Source organism: Numenius arquata, chromosome 10 (genome assembly GCF_964106895.1).
Source record: "Numenius arquata chromosome 10, bNumArq3.hap1.1, whole genome shotgun sequence".
NCBI classification, from domain to species: domain Eukaryota; kingdom Metazoa; phylum Chordata; class Aves; order Charadriiformes; family Scolopacidae; genus Numenius; species Numenius arquata.
In genome coordinates this window covers 44,919,877-44,944,171 of record NC_133585.1, presented here as the reverse complement: position 1 = coordinate 44,944,171, position 24,295 = coordinate 44,919,877, and the positions used below count along the sequence as shown (strand labels likewise).

Here is a 24,295-nt window from a genome sequence, read left to right as displayed (position 1 = left end):
TCTTCTATTATTCTTTCTAGTGTATTCTTATTTACTGTAGATTGCTTAAAAATATTATTCCATAGCTCTTTTAAACAATTGCAGAATAATATCCTCTCACATCAATTAAAAAATTACTAGGACTAATTACTAATATGAGGAAGAAAAAATCTGAAGTGCTTTTTTGCCAAAGTTGGTACATTTTTACATGCTCTAGGTTTTCAGTTCCCTCCTCCAATTAGAATAATATACATGTGTGCACATACTAATATGGTTTCTTCAACGTACTGTTTGTCAGTTGTGTCTTCAATTAGCTCTACTGAAGACTGTGGACTTTATCATTATGAAATGGCACTAGTTAGCTAAACAAAAAAATTATGTCTGCATCAGCATTACTTTATATCAGTGCGGTCTGCGAGGCTTATGGTGGTTGTTACTACCAAACCAGTTTTCATTATGGACTTGCAATTCCTGTATGTACCTAATTTTTGAATGACAGAAGTCAGTCAGAGAATCCAGACGGCTCACCCAGCTGGGAGACAGGTGATGCTGCATTATCTGCTGCCGTGGATGAACAATATTGAGTTGGTAGACTTGAAACCTTTGCCAACCATTCGTCGGCAAGATGAAGATGAAGAAGATTCTTTGAAAGACAGAGAAATAATGGTGAACAGTAGACGATGGCTGCGAGGAGAAGGCTGGGGATCACCACAGGCTACAGCTATGGTTCTGAACAATCTGATGTATATGACGGCAAAGGTAAAACTAATTACTTAAGTGCTCTATCTTTTTGTATTTAGGGTGCGAGAAAAAACTGTTCAAAGATGCTGTGTTACCAAATTTTCAAGAGTTCTGTGTTCATATTTGTTGAGTTGCTTATGTATACCCAAGTTATACCTTACTGTTTTGAGGTACTAAGAGAAATACATAATATAAATGTTATAGTAATTGTTATCTATAGTTACAGTAGATAACTGTTGTTTTGCGATATAGATGTCTAGCTGGATAGATAATACCAAGTCACCTGTATACCTATGATCTTAAAGCTGAGTTTTGGAACCGATGTTGTTGTCAGAGGGTGATAGACCGTCCTCCTTCCTGTGACAGCTACTTCCAACAGAGAAAAAGTATTGGTCACATGCTGTGCTCCTGCCAATTCTTGATATCTTGGAATCCTGCTGATGAGAGACCATGTTTTAAGCTACAAATTAAAACCTCTTGGCAGCCTGTGGTCCATGGAATTTTATTCAGGATTGTCAGCAATTGGGAGAATGGGTCTTTGCTAAATTTAGATAGCTTTTTTTAATTTATATTTAATTAAATATGTAAAAATAGAAATAAATTCACATATAAATAAATATTTGTATACTTACATAATGTATAAGAGTATATATTATATATAAATAAAATGTATGTACAAATATGTTTATATATATTTTAATATATTTATAGCTATAAAAGAAAAAAGTTATTTCCAGAATATGTTTATAAAAATTAATAAATATGAAAGCTTCATTCTGGAATGTTAAAAAGACATCAGCTTCCTACAGGATTTATGTCTCCCTTTTCTAGAGGCTGTCCCACTTGGTCAATACACATCACTTTCAAATACAATGTTTTCTACTGGAGTTTTCAGGAGAGATATTTATTTTGTTTTCTAGTATGGTGATGAAGTGGCTTGGTCGGAGATAGAAAATGTCTGGACTACTTTGGCAGACAGCTGGCCAAAGAATCTAAAAATAATTTTGCACTTCTTGATCAGTATCTGCGGAGTGAACAGTGAGCCCAGCCTTCTGCCTTATGTGAGTATGTGATGTGTCTCTCCTCAGCGCTAGTGGTATTTTAAAAATGAGTTGTGTGTCTAGCAAAGATGACCAAACAAAAATGGGAGGTAGGATTTCTAGTATCAAAGTCTCCAACTGCATAATACCGTCACCCCATATTTTATGACCATTAAATACTAGGAACAAGTCAAATTCAGTTCTTTTGTTTGAGTTACTTTGGACATCCGTGTTGAAATTTCAGTACCAGTTTCAGTTAGACATGGTATTCATGGTGTGGGCTTGAGAAAGGAAGCAAACCAGAAAGGATATCACACCTTAAAGAAAGCAGAGACTTCCTTAAGACAACTTACTGACTGTTGAAATTTAGTCGGGGTGGTAAGTCTGAAACAGTCCACTAGCCATCTTATCAGTTACAAATTGTCAAAATTCAGAGTATACTAGGTGGACCATAGACGCTACTTAGGGAGTAAATCATAAAAAATGGAAAAGACTTATTAAAATGGCTGCATCTGTCTTAGTAATTTTCTGTTCCTTTGTCATAAAATGGAAACTTAAGAGTTTGGTTGCTAAACTTATTTTAATTTTATTAGGAGCATACACTGAACAGGTCCTTTCCATCATAAAACGCAAATCTACTGTAGCAGTTGGTCTCCGTTCATTAGGAGGAATTAAGATAGTTCCATAAGTAATAGTTTAATTAGAAAATTATTATAGGTTTGGGTAATAGACAAAAAACCTATATATCAAGTAAACAATCAGGACCTATGATACTAAGTTCTTCTTAAGTTCTTCATTGATTGACAATAGTTTTCATTGCAAATGAGGAAATCTAGCTTAATGTTGCAGCCCAAAATCTTTGCATGTATGGTTTGAACAAGGTGACAAAGTGATTCAACGAGGCAAACGCCCTGGATCACTTGCTCACCATTCATTTTTGAGTTCTCTCAAATGGATGGAAATAAATCATCGAGCAGTGATGACTCAAGAAAATGTCAGAAGAAAAACTATGAACTTACTGGAGTCTGGAGTAACCACTGACCAGCAGCCATCTGCTGTTGCTTAGTGGGGACCAGGATTATTTTGCTGAAGTAACATGTAGGGGAGAATTCTTAATTACCATATACTTAATAAAATATTGCTCTAGTTAGGTTTTTATTCTTAGCAGCGTATGTAAAAGCCTCAAGCATTTTGGGAATTAAATGGTTTTTCCCATGCTGTAATTTAGAATAGTCCTAAAAAGCAGACAGATAATATAGTAAGGTAAAGCACCTGTCACAGCGTGTAGGGACAGTGTGATTATTCTCACATAACCAAGTATTAAAACAAATAAAGACAACCCACCCCAAGCCCCTTAAAAACCAATTTTATTTTTTGTTAAAGTATATGTGAGAGCGTGGCAGAATAGCACGAAGAAAAATGTTAAACCTAGTGGAAAAGAAACAGTGTAGAATACAACATGAAATATCAAAAATAAATGATATCAGAATACATTTGCTCCAATGTTGATCTCAGATGTTGCTAAGACCTTTGTAAGAAAATATTTTGCTTCTTTAATAACTGTCATTGGACTCAGAAGACTTACTTTCTTACTCTTGTGATCTGTTTCCAATGCTTGCTGCTATTGACAGCTGTGAAAAGGATTTTGTTTGCTTTTAGAACTAGGGTAAGTTTCAGGTATCCTCACTTGCACTGCAGGTAGCTATTGATTCTAAGATGTTGTGGCATTCAAATCTCTCATTTTCCTTTTTTTAAAAAAATCAAATCACTGCAATAAGAATTTAATATATGTACATGCTATTTTATATACATATACTTTTTTTTGATGGCAGGTAAAGAAAGTTATTGTTTATTTGGGTAGAGATAAAACAATGCAACTACTAGAAGAGCTTGTGAGTGAACTTCAGCTTACAGATCCCGTCAGTTCAGGAGTCACCCATATGGATAATCCACCCTATTACCGCATTACTTCCAGTTACAAAATCCCCTCTGTCACTTCAGGTGAGAATTTACTAACTTAAACTTTTATTAATGTCAATGATAAACATGCTGTTATCAATCAGTTATAATATTTGAGTTCATCTGTAAATATTTAATAGGAGTACAATGTTCTTTTTCTAAAAATAAATTAAGGTATGAAGTTTGTTTTACAAGATCTGCAGTTTTTGATGTACCCAGAGTTCTTATGAAAGAACACCTGATAGGTTCACAAGGAACAGCTTTGTATTAATACATGTGCTAGGCTTTGTCTGCGTTCAGATCTTGGACTGTTTACCCTCACTGTATCACTTTGTCAATTCAGTCAAACAAGAGGGAAAATGTGTATACTTTAAATCCATGTAAGTTGTTATATTTGAAGTTCTGTTGTAGACACAAGCTGCGTCAAGAGGATTATTCAAGAGGATTTGAGTGAACTTACTTAGGAGAATGTATTTAGAAATAATTAACAATTAGCCATAGATCAATCATCAAAGAAACCCCCACTGAAAATATAAAAACCTCATTCTTCAATCCAAGAACTTGCTGAGAAATGTGGGGAAAAGCTGTCTGGTTTTGCTGAAACGTCTTTCAAAGTGAGCCACAGAAGACATGGATGGGCGGGTATCTAAGCAAGGACTTGGCTTTTGTGCTGCAAAGCTGTTGATGCTATGAGTCAGCCTGATCCTATCACATAGGGATCATCTGGATCACAAGGTGGATGCATTGGCACTTGTTCATGAAAGTGTTTAAAAACTATGAAAAAAAATTTCTGGGGCTCTTGCACTTCAGTGTAATTGAGAGTACCAAAATCTGTGGGGAGAGCGCAAAATTATTTCCAATTGTGGTCATTTATTCAGTGTGATGCTTGCAAGTTTCTCTTAAAAATAAATTGATGCAAGCTTCACTGCAGGCTGTTAGGTTTTAATCCCTAATCTGTTTGTGGTTTAAATTAACTGCATACCAAAGTCCAAGTACATTTTACAGATTGCTATGAGTTGTAGCTTACAGGAGAGAAAGAAATAGGTCTCTAGATCCTGCTTCAAAAACAAGCCTTCATACTTAATTTACATTGAAGACTCAGAGATTCCTGGAAAGGAAATTTTTTTTATTTTTTCCAGTTAGTGAAATTATGGTAGCAGCTCAGAATCTTTCAGTCTAAACAACATTTTTTTTTCTTGCACATGAAAGTAATTTCTGTGGCTCAGTTTGTATTCGTGGCAACTGCTGTAGCGTAATCCTGGATAGGGCTCTCGGTGTGGACAAGTAAATAAGGGTCATCGCGTAGTGCTTAATACTGCTTTTCTTCTTTATTGACCAATCTTTGTCCATAATTCACAGGTACCACTTCTAGTAGCAATACAATGGTGGCTCCCACAGATGGCAACACTGACAGTAAACATATAAAAGACAATATTGAAGAGAAGTAAGTATCTCCTCAAAGAGCAGTTATTAGTTGAGTTACAGGAATTCATTGTTTTTACTTAAATTACTATAAATACTTGTATCTCAATGGCTCCAGGTATGTCTACATTGCAGGAAATACATGACTGTAAGTTTTATAAACAAGTTTTAAGCAACAGAACCAGAATACTATTTGGAATTAACAGTAGCAGCCTCAATTGTAATTTAAACTCAAAAAGCTGTAGAGAAACTGAATAAATTAAGTGGCCCATCCAGGTCAGGCTTTGTATTGCTATAGCTAGATGTTAATTTATGCCTAAATTAACTAATATTGCACTGGATTGTATATATTTACGCAAGAGAAATTATACAGCAGATGGATATGGATACATCAAGGGTAAATGTTGTTGATTTAGTGATGTAGCCAATTCACAAATTGATTTCCTAGCTCACTAGAAATCAACAGTGGCCATGTGCTGGAAGCTAGTTTGTTCTCCCAATTGGAGTATTTGGATGCCTGGTATCTGTGGCAAGATCCCTTCCAGCTACTTTTAAAACAGATGCCTCCCTCCCTAATGTTTGAGGTTCTTAAGAACAATCTTTTGTAGAAATTTGCCAGACAGTGGTACCCATGTGAGGGTGGTGGAAAGCAAAGAGCTGACACAGACTTAGTCAGGGTGTGGGCTCGGAACTCAACAGTAACTGCCTGTGAGCATGCTCTCATTTTGTGTTAGATATGAGATAGCTAGCCTTACAGTGAAAAGGGAGTAGGGATTCTATAACTAGCATGAGAAGAAGCATGCATAGAAAAAAGTGCACATGTGCCAACTGTAGAGAGCTACTGTGTGGTAAATTCACAAACCACTTTATTTTGTGATGACTTGTTTGAGAGCCTTAGTAATTATATTTCCAATATAATTTCCCAGTTGGACACTTTTTTCCTTCCGCAGGATAATTATGTCAATATAGTTAGATTAGTAAATATATTGACAGAGACAACCCCAATATTTCAATTACATTGGGGGTGTGTATGTGAAAATAAATCACAGAAGACTGTGGAATCTGAAGTGTCATTCAAAATTCAGCCTAGCAAGGCACAGACAAGTATTTGGCTGCTACGGGGGCTGGAGCTGAAGAAATTTGTAAAGTAATGAACGCAGTTTTGAAAGTCTCTGCAAGTTTTGGCGTATGCTGTAGGGTTGTCTAACACCTCCCCAGGGGATACGCTTCTTGATAAGATATACCATGTACATCTTGGACTTGCCAGGAGGAGAGAATTTTAGAAACTTATGTAGAAACAGCTTGAAAATTTTGCTTTTACCACTCTCATTTCTCTGATTTATTTATACTTTATCAGATTAGTGAGGTAGGATCTTCAACTCTGTGTGTGGAGGGATATATGTGTATATATATATATATATATATGTCAGTGTCAGATCAAATAGAAATTTCATTGTTTTGCTAAAGAGTGAGAAGGACTTGCTTATGTATAATGGTAACAAATTTTTTAATGTACTCAACTGTTAGTGAAAATGACCTAAGAGAAATATGATTTATAGTGGATTATCTCCTTGAATCCCCTTATCTAGCATTGCTGCAGGAGGTGTGTCTTATGCAGGTTACTGATGCTGCTTTATTTGTTCCTACAGTTACGTACATCTAGACATCTACAGTGGGTTGAACAGTAACTTAAACCGCCAGCACCACAGACTAGAATCACGCTACAGCAGCAGCTCTGGAGGATCATATGAAGAGGAAAAAAGTAATATTTTTATTTTAAGATATTTCCGTGGATAGAGAACAAAATTTTCACAAGTTAATACTTTTGCAGAAGATTGCAGAATATGAGGAGACAAGCATTATCAGTGGTTTTTGCATGAACGTATTAAAAATACCTTTTTTTTTTTAGTACTGCTATTGAAGTCTAACATACATTTGATTACAATAGAATATGCAAGGAAGATAATACGCTTTCTTTCCTTCCCTTGTCCTCTGGAATGAGTTGTGAACATTGTCCCAAGTGAAGCAGTTTTATTCTATTTTCTTTGCCAGTACCAACACCAAAGATAGATAGATGGTTAGGCAGAAGAAACAGGAGAGAGATTAGCAGGAGGAAGATGAGATGAATGAGGAAAAGGATGATGTGAAAGAAGTTAAAAAAATAGAAAATTGGAAGTAATTGTGCTTTTAAATGATAGAAGTCCTTGGCCTGTTTAAGAAAAAAAAAGGGTACCAAACTTTGAGAAGCCATAGCAAAGGAAAATATAGAAGGAAAAAAGGAACTTGTTGTGTACCTCTAATTTTCAAGCTTGTTTTGAAAATGTGGTTTAGGTTATTTTTTGTGATCTATGTCTGTTTTTTCTGAGGTGCAGAGATAAGGAAAGAGGTAGAAATTTTTCCTGAGACTCCGTATACTTTTGGAGACTTTTATTTAACAGAGGCTTATTAACTGTGGCTACTTTTTTACCAATGCCTAAGATATAAAATCATCATGTCAATGCTACAGAAAGCTAAACAGGTCATGTAATCAGGCGAAAAGGAGGACAGTGGTCAGACAGCGAATGATGCGTTACATTAGCGGGTTCTGTGTGCTTTGTCAGAGCACTTGTTAGACTGAAACCCTTGTTTCAGCTAACAAGCTGTTAGTAATTAAAATGACTTTGTACTTTAACCCTGCATGGGATTATCAGATACATTTCAGTCTGATCCAGATCATTATAGTGCTCCCACAGAATTTCCTCTTAGGTTTCACTCAATTTTTTAATGGTCAGTTGATTTTGCTACCAGTTAAGCTGTTTGGCTATGGCACAGCACGCGGCACAGCGCTACCTTTTCCTTACCTTTCCTTGCTACTGAGCAACGGGATATGAATTTCTGGATTTTGAGCGTTGTGTGTCAGTGTGGAACCTTGTGCATCCCACGCTGTATTGATGCAACAGAGTCCATACGGATCTCCTTATGCACTCCTTAATGACCAATTCTGTGCAGACCAGAAAGGTTAGAGTGAATTTGTGGTTTGTATTGCCTCTTTCAAGAAAATGGAATATAAGGTCCTCTACAGAGCTTGTGGTAAAGGCTGGGCATACTGATGCAGGTCTGCTAAATGTTAGTTCAGTAATAGGCTGGTGGACCCTCTGGCAGCCAGTGTGTTTGTTACTGCTTGGATGGGCGATGTCCAGTATCATAGTCATTTGTGGCCATTTTCATCTTTGTTTGCTATTCATGATAGCAACACCGAGTACCCTGAAGCAGGTGATAATTCACATGTTCCATCAGTAAGTTTGTCACCGCCAGTCAAGAAGGTGATAACGAGCTGATACATGTGTGAACTTCTGAAACTTCTCCAGCTATATTTCTGAAAGGACAACTGGTAGAATGACTGAAACGCTCGGCTGTTGAGGCAATCTCCTTACTTGTTTCCAGCCTTAACTGACCGTTCTGAAGTGCAAGACATCTCATTTAAAAACAGAAAAATATTTTGGATGCGTAACACAGTGTACACTCATATCAAATAGCTGATGTGTTTCTTCCACTTTTGAAGCTTGCCTAATCAAAAATGAAATGTCTTTCTGTGTTTTCTAGATAAATTTATTGATTTTTCCGAGCAGTGACTTTTGTCAAGCAGTGGAATTGGGCTATGCTGTTGTAAAAGTGGCACGTTCTGAGTTACCCCATCTATGAGGCTGGCACTATCTGACACATAGCACTGGTGGTTTTTCACTAGAGAGACCTATAAGGAGGTGCTCTTGAGAAGTACTTCCTTAGCCTATAATGAAATGCAGCTCTTCAAAATGAGTTCAGTACAATCTTGGGACCCAGCCTTAACTCCCTCTCTGACAAGAGGCTTGAAATTCAAGGAAATTATATTAGATCACTTTGCCTTTTTTTCCTTATGTGCATCCATGTTCCCTATATGCATCTATTGCTTTTATGAACCTATTCAACAAAATCTTACTCTGTTTTGTGTGTGGCTTCTGCAGAATCATCCTTATGCTAAAAGGAATAACCACTTTTTTTTTATTTTAAACTTTCTCCAGCTACTACTGTTTACAGCTGGTTCCCCCTCTCCCAGATCTCAGCTTTTCAAGAATTTAAAAATTACAAGATTATATAATTCAGAAATGTATTATGGATGTATTTCTGATTTAACTATCTATTGTGTTAGGTGATTCAATGCCTCTGTATTCAAACTGGCGGTTGAAGGTGATGGAGCACAACCAAGGAGAGCCTCTACCTTTTCCACCTACTGGGGGTTGCTGGTCACCGTTGGTGGATTACTTGCCTGAAACTTCTCCTCCGGGCATGTCTCTTCACAGGTAACTGTTTTAACAATGCTGATAGCAATTCATTACGTTTTAATTTGTGTTGCATAAATATAATAATTTAAAGATAGCAGATTAAAAGACAGTAGATTTAAACACAGTAGAGAGTACCTTTGGTTTCTGGGGTTTTACTGGCAGGTCTAGCAGTTTAAGCTTTCTCAGTCTTTTAATTTGGAGGACTAAAGTTTTTCTACCTTATGAAGATAATCTATCCTCATTCATCTTTTTCCTTATAATACAACTTTCTGGCTGTTTATAGACTTAAGAAAGAATATTGGTTAGTAGCATATTAAGCTCTTTGTGGTTCTTCATAAAGTTAAAGTTATATTCTTCTAACAAACTAATTTTTCTGGTTTTAGATGCAATATAGCAGTGATCCTTTTGACTGACTTGATAGTTGACCATGGTGTAAAAGTGGAATGGGGAGGATACTTGCATCTTTTGCTTCATGCAATTTTTATAGGTAACTAAATTCTTACAGAAATACATCTAGTAACTTAGGAATTGTAGCTATTTATGTAGCTGTTCTTTTCCACATGTAAATTAATGTTTGCCATTGTATTGAAATCTCATTTATTTGTTAATATTTACAGTATTTTAAAAGATTTAACTGAATATCTTTCAGCTTGATTAATATGAATATAATTGAGAGTTTTTTGGAGGTGTTTAAAGGCACTTTGTTGGATCCAATTTTACCTCTTTCTCCTTGTAGAAAACATAGTAAAATTCAATTTTTTTTCTTTCTATTCTTAATGCTTTGTGAGAAACGAGGATATATTAATGTTTGTTAAACTGTATGCTTTTGTTTTTATATTGAAACACCGTAAGAATATTGTTTAGTGAATTTTGTGTCTGTTATTTGGTAAAGTATAACAGACCGGTCTGAATACTGCTATTTTTTAATAATTTAATTCTGCGTTCCCTTTGAATGTAATAAAGCTCTTCCGTTTTCCTTTTGTGTTAGGTTTTGACCACTGCCACCCTGAAGTCTATGAGCATTGCAAACGACTGCTTTTGCATCTGCTGATAGTGATGGGATCTGGCAGTAATGTCCAGTCTGTTGCTTCTGTCCTCCTCAGAAACAGAGAGTTCAATGAGTCCAGGGTGCTTACTGTCAAGCAAACGACCCATTTAGATTATACTTTCACAGGTAGGCTTTAGATTTATTAAGTGTTGCTGGTTAAAATGACATGGAAAGTTATCTTTCCTTCCAGGCATTATTAAAACTTCTGTTATTTGCAATATTTTCCTGAGCCCTTGGCATTAAAGCATATTTCTTCAGCTTTTAATTGTCAAAATTGGTATGGTTCGCATTAGCACTCTGCCCAGTCATCGGAGTAGGGAGCACAGTTGAATGATTAAATAGTAGTGGAAACCACAGAGGGAGCACTATGTTTTGGATCTGTAATACACCGTTTTTTCTGATGCCCTTGAAAATAAAACCCAAGACAATATATCTCTTCCTTGTTTATAGCAACTTTAAATGTCTGACCATTGTCAGCTGTAATAGCATTGTTCAATAGGCTCATAGAATGCTCTTTTGAGATATTACCTTTTAATGTTCACCTTAACATTAAAATATTGTAACTATACAGGAAACTATATATTTTCTATGTTTCTCTTTATGAAAGGAATATTTTGATGGTGTGAGCCTATTGTAGTTTCTAAAGAAATGTGAAATAGTTCATTTTTTTGAAACCTAGTATTTGATATTATTTCAGTAGGTGGCAGCATGTTGCTATACAACCTGTTTGTTCTGTTTTGTTCACATCAGAAGTGGTTTTGTCACTAACCAAAAATATTCATCTGTTTTGTGAATTTGATGTTCATAGCAATGAGAAATGAAAAAGTGGGCATAGTGGAAGAATTCTTTTATGTAAATCTATTCGCAGAACTTTACCAGTGCACCTATATGGTGACCTATACAAATGATCCCATTCCTAATCTTTACGGATTTGGGTAAAGCGGTCTAAGCATGACATAGTGTTTTGCTACTATTAAAACAAAAATGTCTGTTAGATACTAGAATAAGATCAGCATCAAACATTTCCAGCTGGTGATGAAGATAAGGTGATTACAGGTATGACACCTAGCACAAGGTCAGATAAACTAATGTTATAATGTTAATTTTTATTTGAAGCAGCCCATGCCCCAGACCAAACCCTTTAGCTCCGTCGAGGGAAAATTTTTGATGGATGTCAGTGAGTCTCAAGCTTATGTACAATTGTTGCAGTCAGAGGTTCATGACCCACTTTTCCTTGCCAGTTTACCTTCTTCCAGCACCTCATACATAGAGGCATAACATGAGGAGTTACTACAGTTTTATTTTATTGCCGTGTGATTCTTTACACGGAGAGAAAAATCTTACAGCAGCAAGATTAAGGAACTTCAGAGAAACTTTGTGTAGCCAGAGGGGTTCTGCTTAGAGTCTATTCACTAGCTAATACTTAGTGGTCACTGATTTGAATGCTGTCAGTTACACCGCGACTGAGTTTTAACAAAAAAAAAAATAATCTGTGCATTTTTAGGAAGTGGTTCATATCATTTGTCTCAACTGATTAAGACGAGATTCCTCAGAAGCGGATAAGCTGTCATATTACCAATACAAAATCAGACATAATACACTGGTTTTAAAAAGGGATCTGGGAGTTCCTTATTAAGGGTCTGATCACGTAAAGACTTTGCATATATCAGGCTTGTTGATTTCAATGAAATTATTGCATCCATTAAATTGTTCTCATTACATTTGCTAAGTTATTGATTTTTTTTGTAGGTGGCTATTTTTTCTTTTTATCTATTTAATATTAACTGTCAACTTAAGACCGCATAATCATCTTGTTTTTATTTCAGCAGGTGTTCATGATTTTATACCTGATTACCAGCCCTCCCCAATGACAGACTCAGGGCTTAGTTCAAGTTCTACCTCTTCTAGCATCAGTTTAGGAAATACAAGTGCTGCCATTTCTCATCTGCACACCACCATCCTCAATGAGGTTGACATTTCAGTAGAGCAGGATGAAAAAGTGAAAACTCTCATAGAATTTATTACCTCAAGGTAAGATTTCAGTTTTCATTTTTGTCAAGATGTCTTTTGTGGAAATATGGCAAAACCCTTACTGGTTAGCATCATGTTGTCTAATTTTGTCTCTGTTTTGTCACCATAAGAGACAATTTAATCCTGAAGTGTTTTTATGTGATACAGGCTATGAACAACTCTTAACTCTCAATCCATTTTAGAGAATTTTGGCCACCCTTTTCATGTCCTGAGTGTTTAAAAGTCTTTACCATGTTCTACACAGGCCTGTTATCTTTTCTTGCCCCACAGTTTATAGAATTCCCTTTACCATCTAAAGGATTAGGGCCAGAATACACAAAGATGGTTAGGGAGCTGCAAGATTTGTGTGGAGTTTATAGATTACTTAGTGGTAGAGAGCTTCCCATTCAAAATCCAGGAATTTGTGGCAAAGAACTTCTGTAAATCCACCAGTGCTTGTGCAGTTTGTATGGTAGCTTTTTATAAAGCTTTCAGGGATTGTGTAGATCTGAAATCCCGCCTGTTTCTCAAAGCTTTTGATTACTTCTGCTTTACATCAGCCTACATTTAGAATAGCATGGTGTACTGATGGGAAGAAAATGGGAAGGAAGGAGGTTGTTTTAAGAAGACTATGATGGTGTTGATTGTACTGATTCTTTGGTAGATAACAAAATATTGTCTAATATTAAAATGTCTCTTCCTAAACTTATGGGTTTTTTTAGGAAAAGAGGCCCACTTTGGAATCATGAAGATGTTTCGGCCAAGAACCCTAATATAAAGAGTGCTGAGCAGTTAACTGTGTTTTTAAAGCACGTGGTATCTATATTTAAACAGTCTAGCTCAGGTACGTTAGAAAATAGTCGATGCATGATAGAATGTCCAAGTCTGCAAACTAAATTAATTTTTTTGAATGCCTATAAATTTACAGGTTATCTATAAAATCACTCTAGGTGATCACTTACTGCTTCTAAAGAGTAGATTTTCTTGTGTATTGCACACTTCGGTTCTTGCTTCTATTATGACAGATTGAAATACAGTCTTTTAGGAATGAGACAAAGTATCGTATTAATTTATTGTGGACACTTAATATTCAAATCATAAATGTTTTATTCTGTACAAGTCTCTCCAGTGTTAAGTATTATATACAAGTTTATATGCCTGGAAAGATTTTTGAGAGTAATACTCCTTGAGAAAAATGTAGAAGATGAGAGTATCTTAAAGTTAAGAATGACTCTGGCAATTTACTTTCTGAAATTACTTAAATTCAAGCGGGTTTGTTTTCTATTGTGTTGCTTGAATATTTATTTGCTTTTATAGGAGGATTTCAATTGGAACACCGTCTCAGTGAAGTTGCTTTGCAAACTGCGCTTTCATGCTCCTCTCGGCATTACGCTGGAAGGTCCTTTCAGATTTTCAGGGCTCTGAAGCAGCCTCTTACTGCATCTACACTTTCTGATGTTCTCTCCAGACTAGTAGAAACTGTTGGAGATGCAGGAGAAGAAGCTCAGGTATTTGAAATTTTCCCCCCACTTTATTAGAAAGCTAAGTTTGCCTCAATGACATACTTGCATCATTATTTTAATGAGAATAAAATTTAAAAACGTTTTTTATTCAGTTGCTTTTTATTTTTAAGTAAAGATATTTCAAATATCAAACAGTTTTAATCATGACACTTTCTGAATTTTCACCTAATTAAATGACGAAAAGATGAGCTGCGCATATTCTTTTCTACAGCAATAAGAACTTTCAGACTGAGGGTTTGATACATTTGTTTCCTGAAAACACCTTCTTTTCATAGTTAGAGAATCCTGAGATCAGCCATATAAAAAAAATAATTTAGGTTTTGTTTTATTAAGAATTTAACGTGATAAAGTGCTAATAACCATCCAACTTAGTGTCATTGTACTTCTTTAGAAGTGGATCTGATCTTTTAATATTGCAAAATGAAAGTTTAAATGTCTCCATCTTAAGTCCATCCTTAAAAATAATGCAAACCAGAATTAATTCTGTAAATATTTAGCAGTAAGTTTTTCCCTGTCTTGCAGTTAATTTGAACTTTCTCATCAGGATTGTGTTCTAATTCATGTATGAAATAATAGTTACTGGTACTGATGTTATATTTTTATATCACTACTTGGTAGATTTTCTGTGATCTTCCTTGTGCATATTGCGTAATTTATAATGACCTGTGGCTTTCCCCAGGGTTTTGTCATAGAACTGCTTCTGACCTTAGAGTCTGCTATTGATACATTGGCTGAAACCATGAAGCATTATGATCTGCTTTCTGCCCTTTCTCAGTAAGTTCTTTTATTAGTCAAGCTACTTTACACATTTTTATACATTTGAATTATTAAAGATTTGTATTACAAATGTAATGAAATAATTTCTTGTTGCCCTCGCAGAGTAGTTGTATCCTTACAGCAAAATTGCCTGCTCATTTTTTGTTTTTATCATTCTGCCTCAAGCAAAATTCATAAGAATCTACATTTTCTGAAAAGGATCTCTGCTACCCTTCCAACTTACCCTCTTGGGTCCAACTTAAACAAAAAAAGACGTTCAAGGTGTTGCTTATGGCTCAATTGTGAAATGTTGTCAATTCTTCTGAAACTTCTCAAAAATAAAGGCACTGAGTACATTTAGAACCTTTTTTATCAGGCCCTACTGACCTTGATTAATAATGTAATTTTGAGGGGGGGTCTTATTTTTTCCCCATTTGTATAATGAAGGTAATGGCGCCAGTCTTTAAAAGGTAATTCAAGGTACACAGATAAAATCTCCTGTACTGGAATGATTACTTTTGTTCCAGTATTAATACAGAAGAAATTTCATCAGTTACAGCAAATGCTAGTCCTTCTTAGGCCTCAGATTTGTTGTCCATGTATGAGAGAAGTGTAATTGAATAATCCGAGTCATTTGTGTGTCTCATTACAGCCTGAGTGGTTTGCTCAGTGACTTTTTATCAAACTGAAAAAAAACCCTAAATGTGCAGACATCTTCATCTGTTTGACTTCATGGCAAAGGTTTTGAAAATGTTAACATTTCTAGGAATATATTCAGTTTCTCAGTTTAAGAACTGGAAGGTGCTGTTTTTTCTAGGTCAGATACTGCAGACAAATATAAGGTAAATAGTAGGTAATTTCATTTATTAATTAATTCATTTCTCTACCCTTATCACATCTATAAGTAAGTTGGAATGTTAGATCTTCGTTTACAGGTAATCATTTACACGCTATGGGGTCATTTTTCTGATTTTACTGAATTGTTATGTAGTTATTTTGGTGTTCTGGGATTGTAACAAATAGATTTGGTCGCAGAGATAGCGGAATGCTACAGTTTTGTCCTTATGCTGTAAGGATATTTTAGTAATGTATCTAGAAATATTTTTTTCATATATTATAATACTCTTCTGGTGAAGAAGCGGAATATTCACTCTGTGTGTATATAAGTGATTAGTGTAACATCTTTGTACTTTCTTCCTTTTAGCTAAACTGTATGTTATTGAAGTATTTTGCATGGAATAATACGTAATATTTTTTATTTTTTTTTAGAACCTCATACCATGATTCTGTAATGGGAAACAAGTACGCAGCTAATAGGAAGAGCACTGGACAGATAAATCTAAGCACAAGCCCCATTAATAGCGGCAGTTGTTTGGGATACTACAGCAATACAAGGAGTAATTCTTTGAGACTGAATTTAATCAGTGAGCGGAGAGGCGACCGTCGACGGAGCAACACACTGGATATAATGGATGGACGGATAAATCACGGTGGAAGTTTGGCAAGGACTAGAAGCCTTTCCTCCCTGAGAGAGGGAGGGATGTATGATGTGCAGCCCACTACTGACCCTGTCAACTTGATGGCCACCATCTTTTGGATTGCAGCTTCGTTGCTAGAGTCAGATTATGAGTATGAATACCTTTTGGCTCTCAAGCTACTCAACAAGCTTCTTATTCACTTGCCTCTGGATAAATCAGAGAGTCGGGAAAAGATAGAAAAGGTGCAGAATAAACTGAAATGGAATAACTTTCCAGGGCTTCAGCAGCTTTTCCTAAAAGGGTTTACTTCAGCATCTACACAAGAAATGACAGTCCATCTCCTCAGTAAACTCATCACAATTTCCAGGCATGCTTTGGTGGATCCTTCTCAGTTAGCAGGTATCTTTAGTAACTGTAGATGTAATGAAAATGTATTTTTTCATCAAATTAAGTGTAATCAAAATCAGTAGTGATTATGCATTTGCCTTTAAAAAACACCCTTCAGTTAAGTGTTTTTTGCAGTTGTCAGTATTACAGTGCCAGATAGTGGGAATACGTTACAGAATGTGATTATCTTCCAAGAAAAACTGCATGAAAACTTTATGTATTGATTATTAACTTACTTTATTCTTGCTTGCAAGTTTTAAGAGCACGTGTATTATTTTTCATGATCTTGTGCTAAATAGCTCAATTAGTACTATTTCAAACATTTGCATGTATTGAAACAATGTGGCTGTATTGCCTAAAGCTATCCAGTTTCATGATAGTTTTGCCTAATCTGTCCAGTGATGATTTTATTTTCATCTTATGCATTTTTATACCTATACAGACACATGTATATACCTTCTACATAGATACACTCTTAAGTTCATGTGTGTATATATATAATTCATGTATCTGTGTGAACGTTTGTGTATCGTTCTCTATGGGTTTTTAAATACCAGAGGGCTGTTATATGCTCACATAACTCCACATTAACTTAAGTCATATTAAAATATTGAGGGCTCATATAACTGGTTTTTTGTATGTGTTCAGGATTTCCCCTAAACATCTTGTGCCTACTTCCTCATCTGATCCAACATTTTGATAACCCAACTCAGTTCTGCAAAGAAACAGCTGACAGGATAGCAAAGGTATGTAAAATAATGCCTAGGGAGTATCCGGGAGTTTATTACCTGCATTGCTGTATTTTTCTGCTCCATTATGCAATACTTTCATGTGATTCTAATAGTCTCATAGAAATAACTCTAAAAAGTAGTGTTTTAAAGGTGTGATCCAGTCCTAATTTATATAGTTGGTCCTCATATCAACTCCTGAGTTTCCCTTTGTCAATGAAAAAACACATTTTGCTTATTCTGTAAATGTTAGATGTAAAGAACAAATTTAACTTATTAATGATATCAGTTACTTTTTCTTACTTATCTGATTTTGCAGCTTGTAATTTTAAATATAAACTTAATCAATTTTTAAGCACACTTCCTAATTTACTTATGATAAGGAAGTGATCCTTACCTTTCAGGCTGGTAGGCAGCGCGGAAAAGGTACCGTGTTCTTTCTATTGCTTGCACACAGTGATTAACCTTGGAATATTTCTGAACTGTAGTGTCTGTTAAAGCAGTACACGGTACGCACCAACAAACTCCAGCCAGGCTGGTGGTTTGCTGCGCTCGCAGCCTGCGTTTTAAGGAAGAATGCGGAAAGGGGAATAAGAAAGCGCTGTCTGTCGTAGGAGATGCAGCCATAGCCCTCTGGCTGCCCAAACTGTGATATGTAAATCACTCATTTACCTAACTGTGCGCAGGCTACCTCACAGGAGCACCTGCCTGATGCAAATCCAGAAATTACTGCTGTCCCTTTTTAAATACTTGCACTGGTAGCTGGGGACGCTGGTTGGGGGAAGTTTGGTATGAGCGGTAGATAAACTTGGAGCATGGATGCTCACAGTACCAAAATCCAACAGGAACTGTAGGTGTTGCTTGTATGATTAGTTTGATTTCAGTTATCAGAAAACAGAGTGAAGTCTGGGGAATGTGCATAATGGCTTGGGAGTGCTTAGGTTAAAAATATGTCACTTCTAATATAATTAAATATGCCTTTTGCTTTTCAGGTGTGCGCAGAGGAAAAATCGCCAACTCTTGCGAATCTGGCTCATATGATGAGTTTATATAGTACACACAGTTATTCCAGGGACTGTTCGAACTGGATTAATGTCGTGTGTAGATATTTGCATGACTCTTTCTCAGATGCCACATTTAATCTCGTAACTTATCTTGCAGAGGTAAATTTTTAATAATAGCATATCTCATGTATCAATGTTACTTTTATACATTGCCAATTTCTTGTTTTTAATGATTCTGAGTATTGGGGGAGGGGGGAGCACATCTTCTGTAATGGGAGAATAATATTAAAATGTTCTAGGGTATAGGAAAGGGATGACTACTGCCATTTTGAAGTGCAACAATTGAAATGTACTTTGAAATTATAATCCCTCTAATGAAAGATCCCTTTTTATGAAAGTAGTGTTTTGTAGTAGATATTTATATTCCATACCACATGAATAAAATGCACACAGTCTTGGCCTTAGCAAAATATTCTTCATGCAAATTTTAAAGAGACCTTTTTTTAGCCAAGTACACATTTAAAGGTGTCCTTATCACAACTTAAAAAAATAATTTCAAAGTTTAATTGTAAATATTGCATAGTATATAATCAAAGATCATTTAAATTATTGAATTCGGCACATGATTCTGCCAGCCATTTATACAGAGAAACTGCCATTGCCTTTAAAAAGGTACCTTGTGTGAAAAGCCTGTAGACCTGGTCCTTGAAGTATAGCGCTTCAAACCGGTGGAGATTTTTTTAAAGTATTTGTACATTCTTATTATATCTAGTGATTTTGTTTGTTAGATTGTTTCTCATCCTTCTTCAAGGTGTAATTGTTTTTCGTGCACATCTGAGGTGTTGAATTTGTATGGACGCTTCTATTTAGTGAGAAGTGTTTTATTATTAGTTGCTTTAGTTCTGTGCTAATAAATATGTCAAAATTCAGGGAAATGAATCAGGACAGAGAACATTGTTCTATTACATTACTCTTTTATTTTTTGTGCTAAAACAAAATTTTGAAAAACATGAAGTGGTATGCTTAAGTTTCCTGAAGGGAAAAATAAATATGTATGGTATTTAACTGTATTTTAATGTTTGTTTTCTTTTTTTGCTATCGTTAAAGGCCCTAATTAAATTCTGTATTTTAAAAAATTCTTTTTTAGCTGTTAGAGAAAGGGTTATCCAGTATGCAACAGTCCTTACTGCAGATCATTTACAGTCTTCTGAGTCATATTGACCTATCCACGGCACCAGTGAAGCAGTTTAATTTGGAAATCATAAAAGTTATTGGTAAATATGTTCAGGTAGGTACTCCAAAAAACTGTGAAATACTTTCTACTTATTAGCAAAGTGGTAGTGAAATTACGGTTGAATTTTGGGGGGAATTAATTTATTTTAGATATAAAAATAGTTGTTGAAAGTCAGATTCTGTAGTATTTTTTTTTTTGTCCTCTTAATACTTAATTCACTATATGCTTATTTCTCTTTGGCTTATTATTATTTGTCTAATTTGACTTACATCCTGTGGGACAAGTTATCTGGGTGAATGTGCATCTATTTAGACATACAGGCAACTCTACATATGTAGTTAGAGGAGATGATCCTTCAACTACCAAAATATAAGGAAATATTTAGTGATAATACTGCACAAGTGTTTTATTTAAGTGTATGTTTTCAAAAGGAAGATTTACAGTTAAATGCGTGTTTAAATCACTTTCACTAATGTATCTGTGAGGAACATTAAGGTGTACCTTAATGAATTCGAGTGCAATTTTTATTAAAGCTAGTCCCCAACAGATGAACGGCAGTGTTTTGCCCTAGGTAATTTGGTCCTTTGTACCTGGAACACAATTTACTGAAAATCTATTTCGCAGAAGAAGGACTAGCGTCTTGCTTGAAAGATTTTATGAAAATGCCTGGAGCATAAAACCATTTCAGTGCATGACATTCTCTTTTTTATTTTTCCCCCCTCCTTTTCTTTTTTCCTGAATTCCATTATTGCCAAATGTATTTCAGGCAAATGGTTTAATCATAATTAACCAGGAGAAGTCATGTTCCTGGATGTTTTGTTACTGATGGATGTGTACTTTAGATATTGTGCTCCTGTCAGAGCGCATTAGGCTAAATGGAATGATTAGCATAACTACAGGTTTCATGGCCTGACGGCTGCTTGCTTCGCCTCTAACCTTTAGCTGAGCTTTCGATGCAAGCCCACGCTACCAGGGAATGTAATCTTAATTAGAAATAACATCTTCTATCAAAATAATGGTGCTAGCAAAAAAATTATACAGTGAGACCTATGTATTGTTGATGTGATAAAACGTGTCACTGTAGATGACAAAAGATCATAAATTAACGTCTTGTTTAAATGTGGAGCTACTAAGCTGATTATTTTTTAGTCCTCTGCAATCACAATGCATCTCAATAAATTTAAGTTGCTACAGGATGGTTGAAGTTTGAGACGTACTTTTTTTACATTTATGATGCACAGAAATTCAGGAGATTGTTGAAGACTCTCATTACCTACAAAGAAGCATATACTATTTAGAGCCTTGAAAGGGGTGTTTGTTATTTCAATTTCACTGAATTTCACTGAATTTTTTAGAGTTGGAAGGGACCATAAAGATCATCTACAACTCCCCTGCTGAAGCAGGATTGCCCAGAGCATGTCAGAGCATGTTACTCAGGACTGCATCCAGGCGGGTCTTGAAAATCTCCAAAGAAGGGGACTCCACAACCTCCCTGGGCAGCCTGTTCCAGGGCTCTGGCACCCTCACCATAAAGAAGTTTCTTGATGCAATACAAAAAAAAATATTTAACAAACATGACATCCTAATTTAAAAAACAAAAAACCCCAAAACAAAACAAAACCAACAAAAAACCCCCAAACAACCAGAGATCCTGCTGATTTAAAAAATTGGAAGATTTAAGTTTCAAGTAGAATCCTAACATTTTCAGGAGTGTAAATCTTAACCCTCCCAAGGTGCAACTTTTGGTGTAAGTCTCTTCTGTGTTCTATTCCACAGTCTCTGTAATTGAAACCGCTGAATTATTTACATTACCTTGATCCTCTTTTTAAGGAGAGTGCACTTAGCTCAGGCTCTGCATTTATGTTCTCATGCTTTTGCCCTGGCTTTTTGAAGCACTCCATGGGTTTGATACTATATAGAAACCTTGTAAATGTTTTGCCTTTTTCTTTCTTTAAAGATATTTGAAATGCATGAGGGAAATACAAAGCACAAAATATTTTTGTCTGTTTCAAATTCAGTTTACGCTGCCCATAAGTGTAAAATAATTAAAGGTGCCAGGAGGCGGAAGATTGTTTTTCTTTTAAATGCTATCAATTTTTATCTTTTGGGGCTGAAGGGCAGATACTTCAGACAATGATAAGAAGCATAGTGCAAATACAGGGAGAAAGGGAAATGGTACAGGATGTGGTGCAGCTGGGACTGTGACCTGGAGCTACTGAGCCTGCCTGGCTGGACATGACCGCTCACCACAGTATGACCAAGTGCTTTGCCGCTGCCTTCCAGCACTTCAAGGTCCAAAGCTCCCCACCTGTGCCAGCACCCTGCGCCCGTGTATAGAAGATTAGAGATTTTGGGTTTCTTTTGGGAATCTTGCAGTGATTCAGTGCAAAACCCTACTGTACGTTAAAAATTGTTGTCTTGTTTGAAGTGATTGTTTTGTGATTTGTGTTCTCTTTAGAGTCCATATTGGAAGGAAGCCCTGAATATTTTGAAGCTGGTGGTGTCTCGATCAGCAAGCCTTGTTGTACCTAATGATATTCCAAAGTCTTATGGAGGTGATATAGGTTCTCCTGAGATCTCTTTCACGAAAATTTTTAATAATGTCTCCAAGGAGCTACCTGGGAAGACCTTAGATTTTCATTTTGATATATCAGAGGTAATTATTATATTTAAATTACAATGCAATTGTTGCAAACTCAGATTTGTTTTATATTAGCCTTTTGCATTTATGTTTTAAAACAAATATAATTTTTAAGAATGGCAGATGTTGAAGTTTTACATACATGTAATTAGAGTCATACTGAAAGATAAACTTTGACTTCTTTTATGTTGTGTTTTTCCCTTTTCCCCTCTTTGAATGTCTGGAAAGTTAACCACTAAAAGTCAGTAAGATTATTCTCAAGGGCATTTCAGCTGTGTCAGGGGGCAGGCTGATGCAGCTAATGCAGCTGTCTGCTGCTTGCAGCTGAACATTCCAGGCTTTCATCAAATGAAGGGTTGTGCGTTCAAGGGCTGAGAGGATTAAAACCCTGTACTGCAGTTTTGGCCTGACTTTGGAAGGGGAAGAAAATTTAGAGGAGACAGTAGGATACAGAATATAGGAATCTCAGTGTGAGGTGGACACAACTGGAGAAAAACTACCTTTAGTTAACAACACCCCTACTCCCCAGTTAGGATTCATTAGAACTGAAAATAATGTATTTTATTATTACAGCTGTTACTCATTCTGTCTTAAAAGGGGAGCTTAGCCAAATTACTGCAGTGTAATATAGGGATCTGAAAGTTGTAGAAACTTTAGTAGTAGTTAAAAATAAGAGCTTCTGGTTGAAGCTGACCCTAGATAATGATTGGAGATATAGGTGTCTCAGGAGCATTACTTAAATTGTTAGACTCTTCTCTTTAAGTTAATTCCTTACTGGAAATTTCAGTGCATGCAGATAATTCAGAGACGAGGAATTCCCTCATGAACCCTCATCATTCATTGGAATAGCATTTGCTGTCAAAAGGGCTGAATTTGATCCTTGGTTTTCAGAAGTGTGCGTGTGTTAGTGAAGTTGCTGGTCCATGAAAACAATTTGTTCATGTCTGAACGATTCTATAGGAAAACGTTGCCTCTTTTAAACTTAGAACACAGTTGGTTTTAAAGTGTGTTTAAAAAAATATACATTGTCAGCGTATAACTTGCATAATTCAAAAAACCACAAGTGGGCAGAATGGCAGCCTGCTGCATAGGGCAGAAGTATTCAGCTTTGTACCGATGCTCGGTGGATTAGGTATGGGCTTCACAGAAAGCTTACAAACAGACAAATTCTCCTTCATTTTATATAATACGAGATTCTAAAATCAATTGTGTAGTCTTTACTAATATGGATTTGCATTTTAAGAAAGTATTTGTTGTCTTTGATAGACACCAATTATTGGGAATAAGTATGGTGATCAACACAGCGCAGCTGGTAGAAACGGGAAGCCCAAAGTCATTGCTGTCACCCGGAGCACTTCTTCAACTTCATCGGGCTCCAATTCAAATGCATTAGTTCCTGTCAGCTGGAAGAGACCGCAGCTATCTCAGGTACATTGTGTCTCAAGCACATTTTACCTATCTTACAGACAGTTTATGAATGTATTTTTAACAAAAAATATTGTTGAAATGCAGTTTGAAGTCTATATTGTGTCCTAGCAAAGCAATAAATGAATATAGCATAAACTAGAAGCTATACTAGAAACTGGGGAAAAGATAAAACGGTAAGATTCTTTTTAGAGGATGTCATCATGCGAGATGACTGGTTAAAAATGCAGACATTTTACATTTTTACCTAGACCTCCAGCAGATGCCTTGCTTGCTATGTGATTTTCTTTGGTATATTTTTCAGAGGAGAACTAGGGAGAAGCTAATGAACGTGCTTTCTTTGTGTGGTCCAGAATCTGGTCTTCCCAAGAATCCTTCTGTAAGTGGTGATGGTGGTTTGTTTTGGTTTTTAAATTCCAGTAGTGAGCATGCTATTGCATTTTCAGGTGTTGGTGAAGTTATGAAGAGTGTTTTTTGACAAACTGGTTTTGGTTCAGTAATTCAAAATCCAGTTGAATAATTAAAAAGAGATGGAATCATAAGGAATGAAAGACTATTATTCCTCAAGAAGTCCAGTGCGGACCGTTCTTTATTAGACAGGTTTCAAAACAGTATTTAAATT

At 35.8% G+C, this 24,295-nt stretch overlaps 1 protein-coding gene across 1 annotated transcript in view; it reads left to right on the top strand.

Moving 5' to 3' along the window:
• Nucleotides 1–24,295, top strand: part of FRYL (FRY like transcription coactivator) — a 100,047-nt gene that overhangs the window by 46,303 nt on the left and 29,449 nt on the right. The window contains exons 31-49 of the mRNA XM_074154741.1: nucleotides 479–738; nucleotides 1,641–1,781; nucleotides 3,593–3,761; nucleotides 5,079–5,163; nucleotides 6,791–6,903; nucleotides 9,307–9,457; nucleotides 9,823–9,926; nucleotides 10,428–10,613; nucleotides 12,314–12,518; nucleotides 13,220–13,341; nucleotides 13,815–14,005; nucleotides 14,700–14,794; nucleotides 16,046–16,653; nucleotides 17,290–17,387; nucleotides 18,362–18,532; nucleotides 19,521–19,661; nucleotides 22,066–22,263; nucleotides 23,515–23,676; nucleotides 23,978–24,052. Coding sequence (XP_074010842.1) covers nucleotides 479–738; nucleotides 1,641–1,781; nucleotides 3,593–3,761; nucleotides 5,079–5,163; nucleotides 6,791–6,903; nucleotides 9,307–9,457; nucleotides 9,823–9,926; nucleotides 10,428–10,613; nucleotides 12,314–12,518; nucleotides 13,220–13,341; nucleotides 13,815–14,005; nucleotides 14,700–14,794; nucleotides 16,046–16,653; nucleotides 17,290–17,387; nucleotides 18,362–18,532; nucleotides 19,521–19,661; nucleotides 22,066–22,263; nucleotides 23,515–23,676; nucleotides 23,978–24,052 — 3,275 coding nt within the window. The remainder of the gene's footprint in view (nucleotides 1–478; nucleotides 739–1,640; nucleotides 1,782–3,592; nucleotides 3,762–5,078; nucleotides 5,164–6,790; nucleotides 6,904–9,306; nucleotides 9,458–9,822; nucleotides 9,927–10,427; nucleotides 10,614–12,313; nucleotides 12,519–13,219; nucleotides 13,342–13,814; nucleotides 14,006–14,699; nucleotides 14,795–16,045; nucleotides 16,654–17,289; nucleotides 17,388–18,361; nucleotides 18,533–19,520; nucleotides 19,662–22,065; nucleotides 22,264–23,514; nucleotides 23,677–23,977; nucleotides 24,053–24,295) is intronic.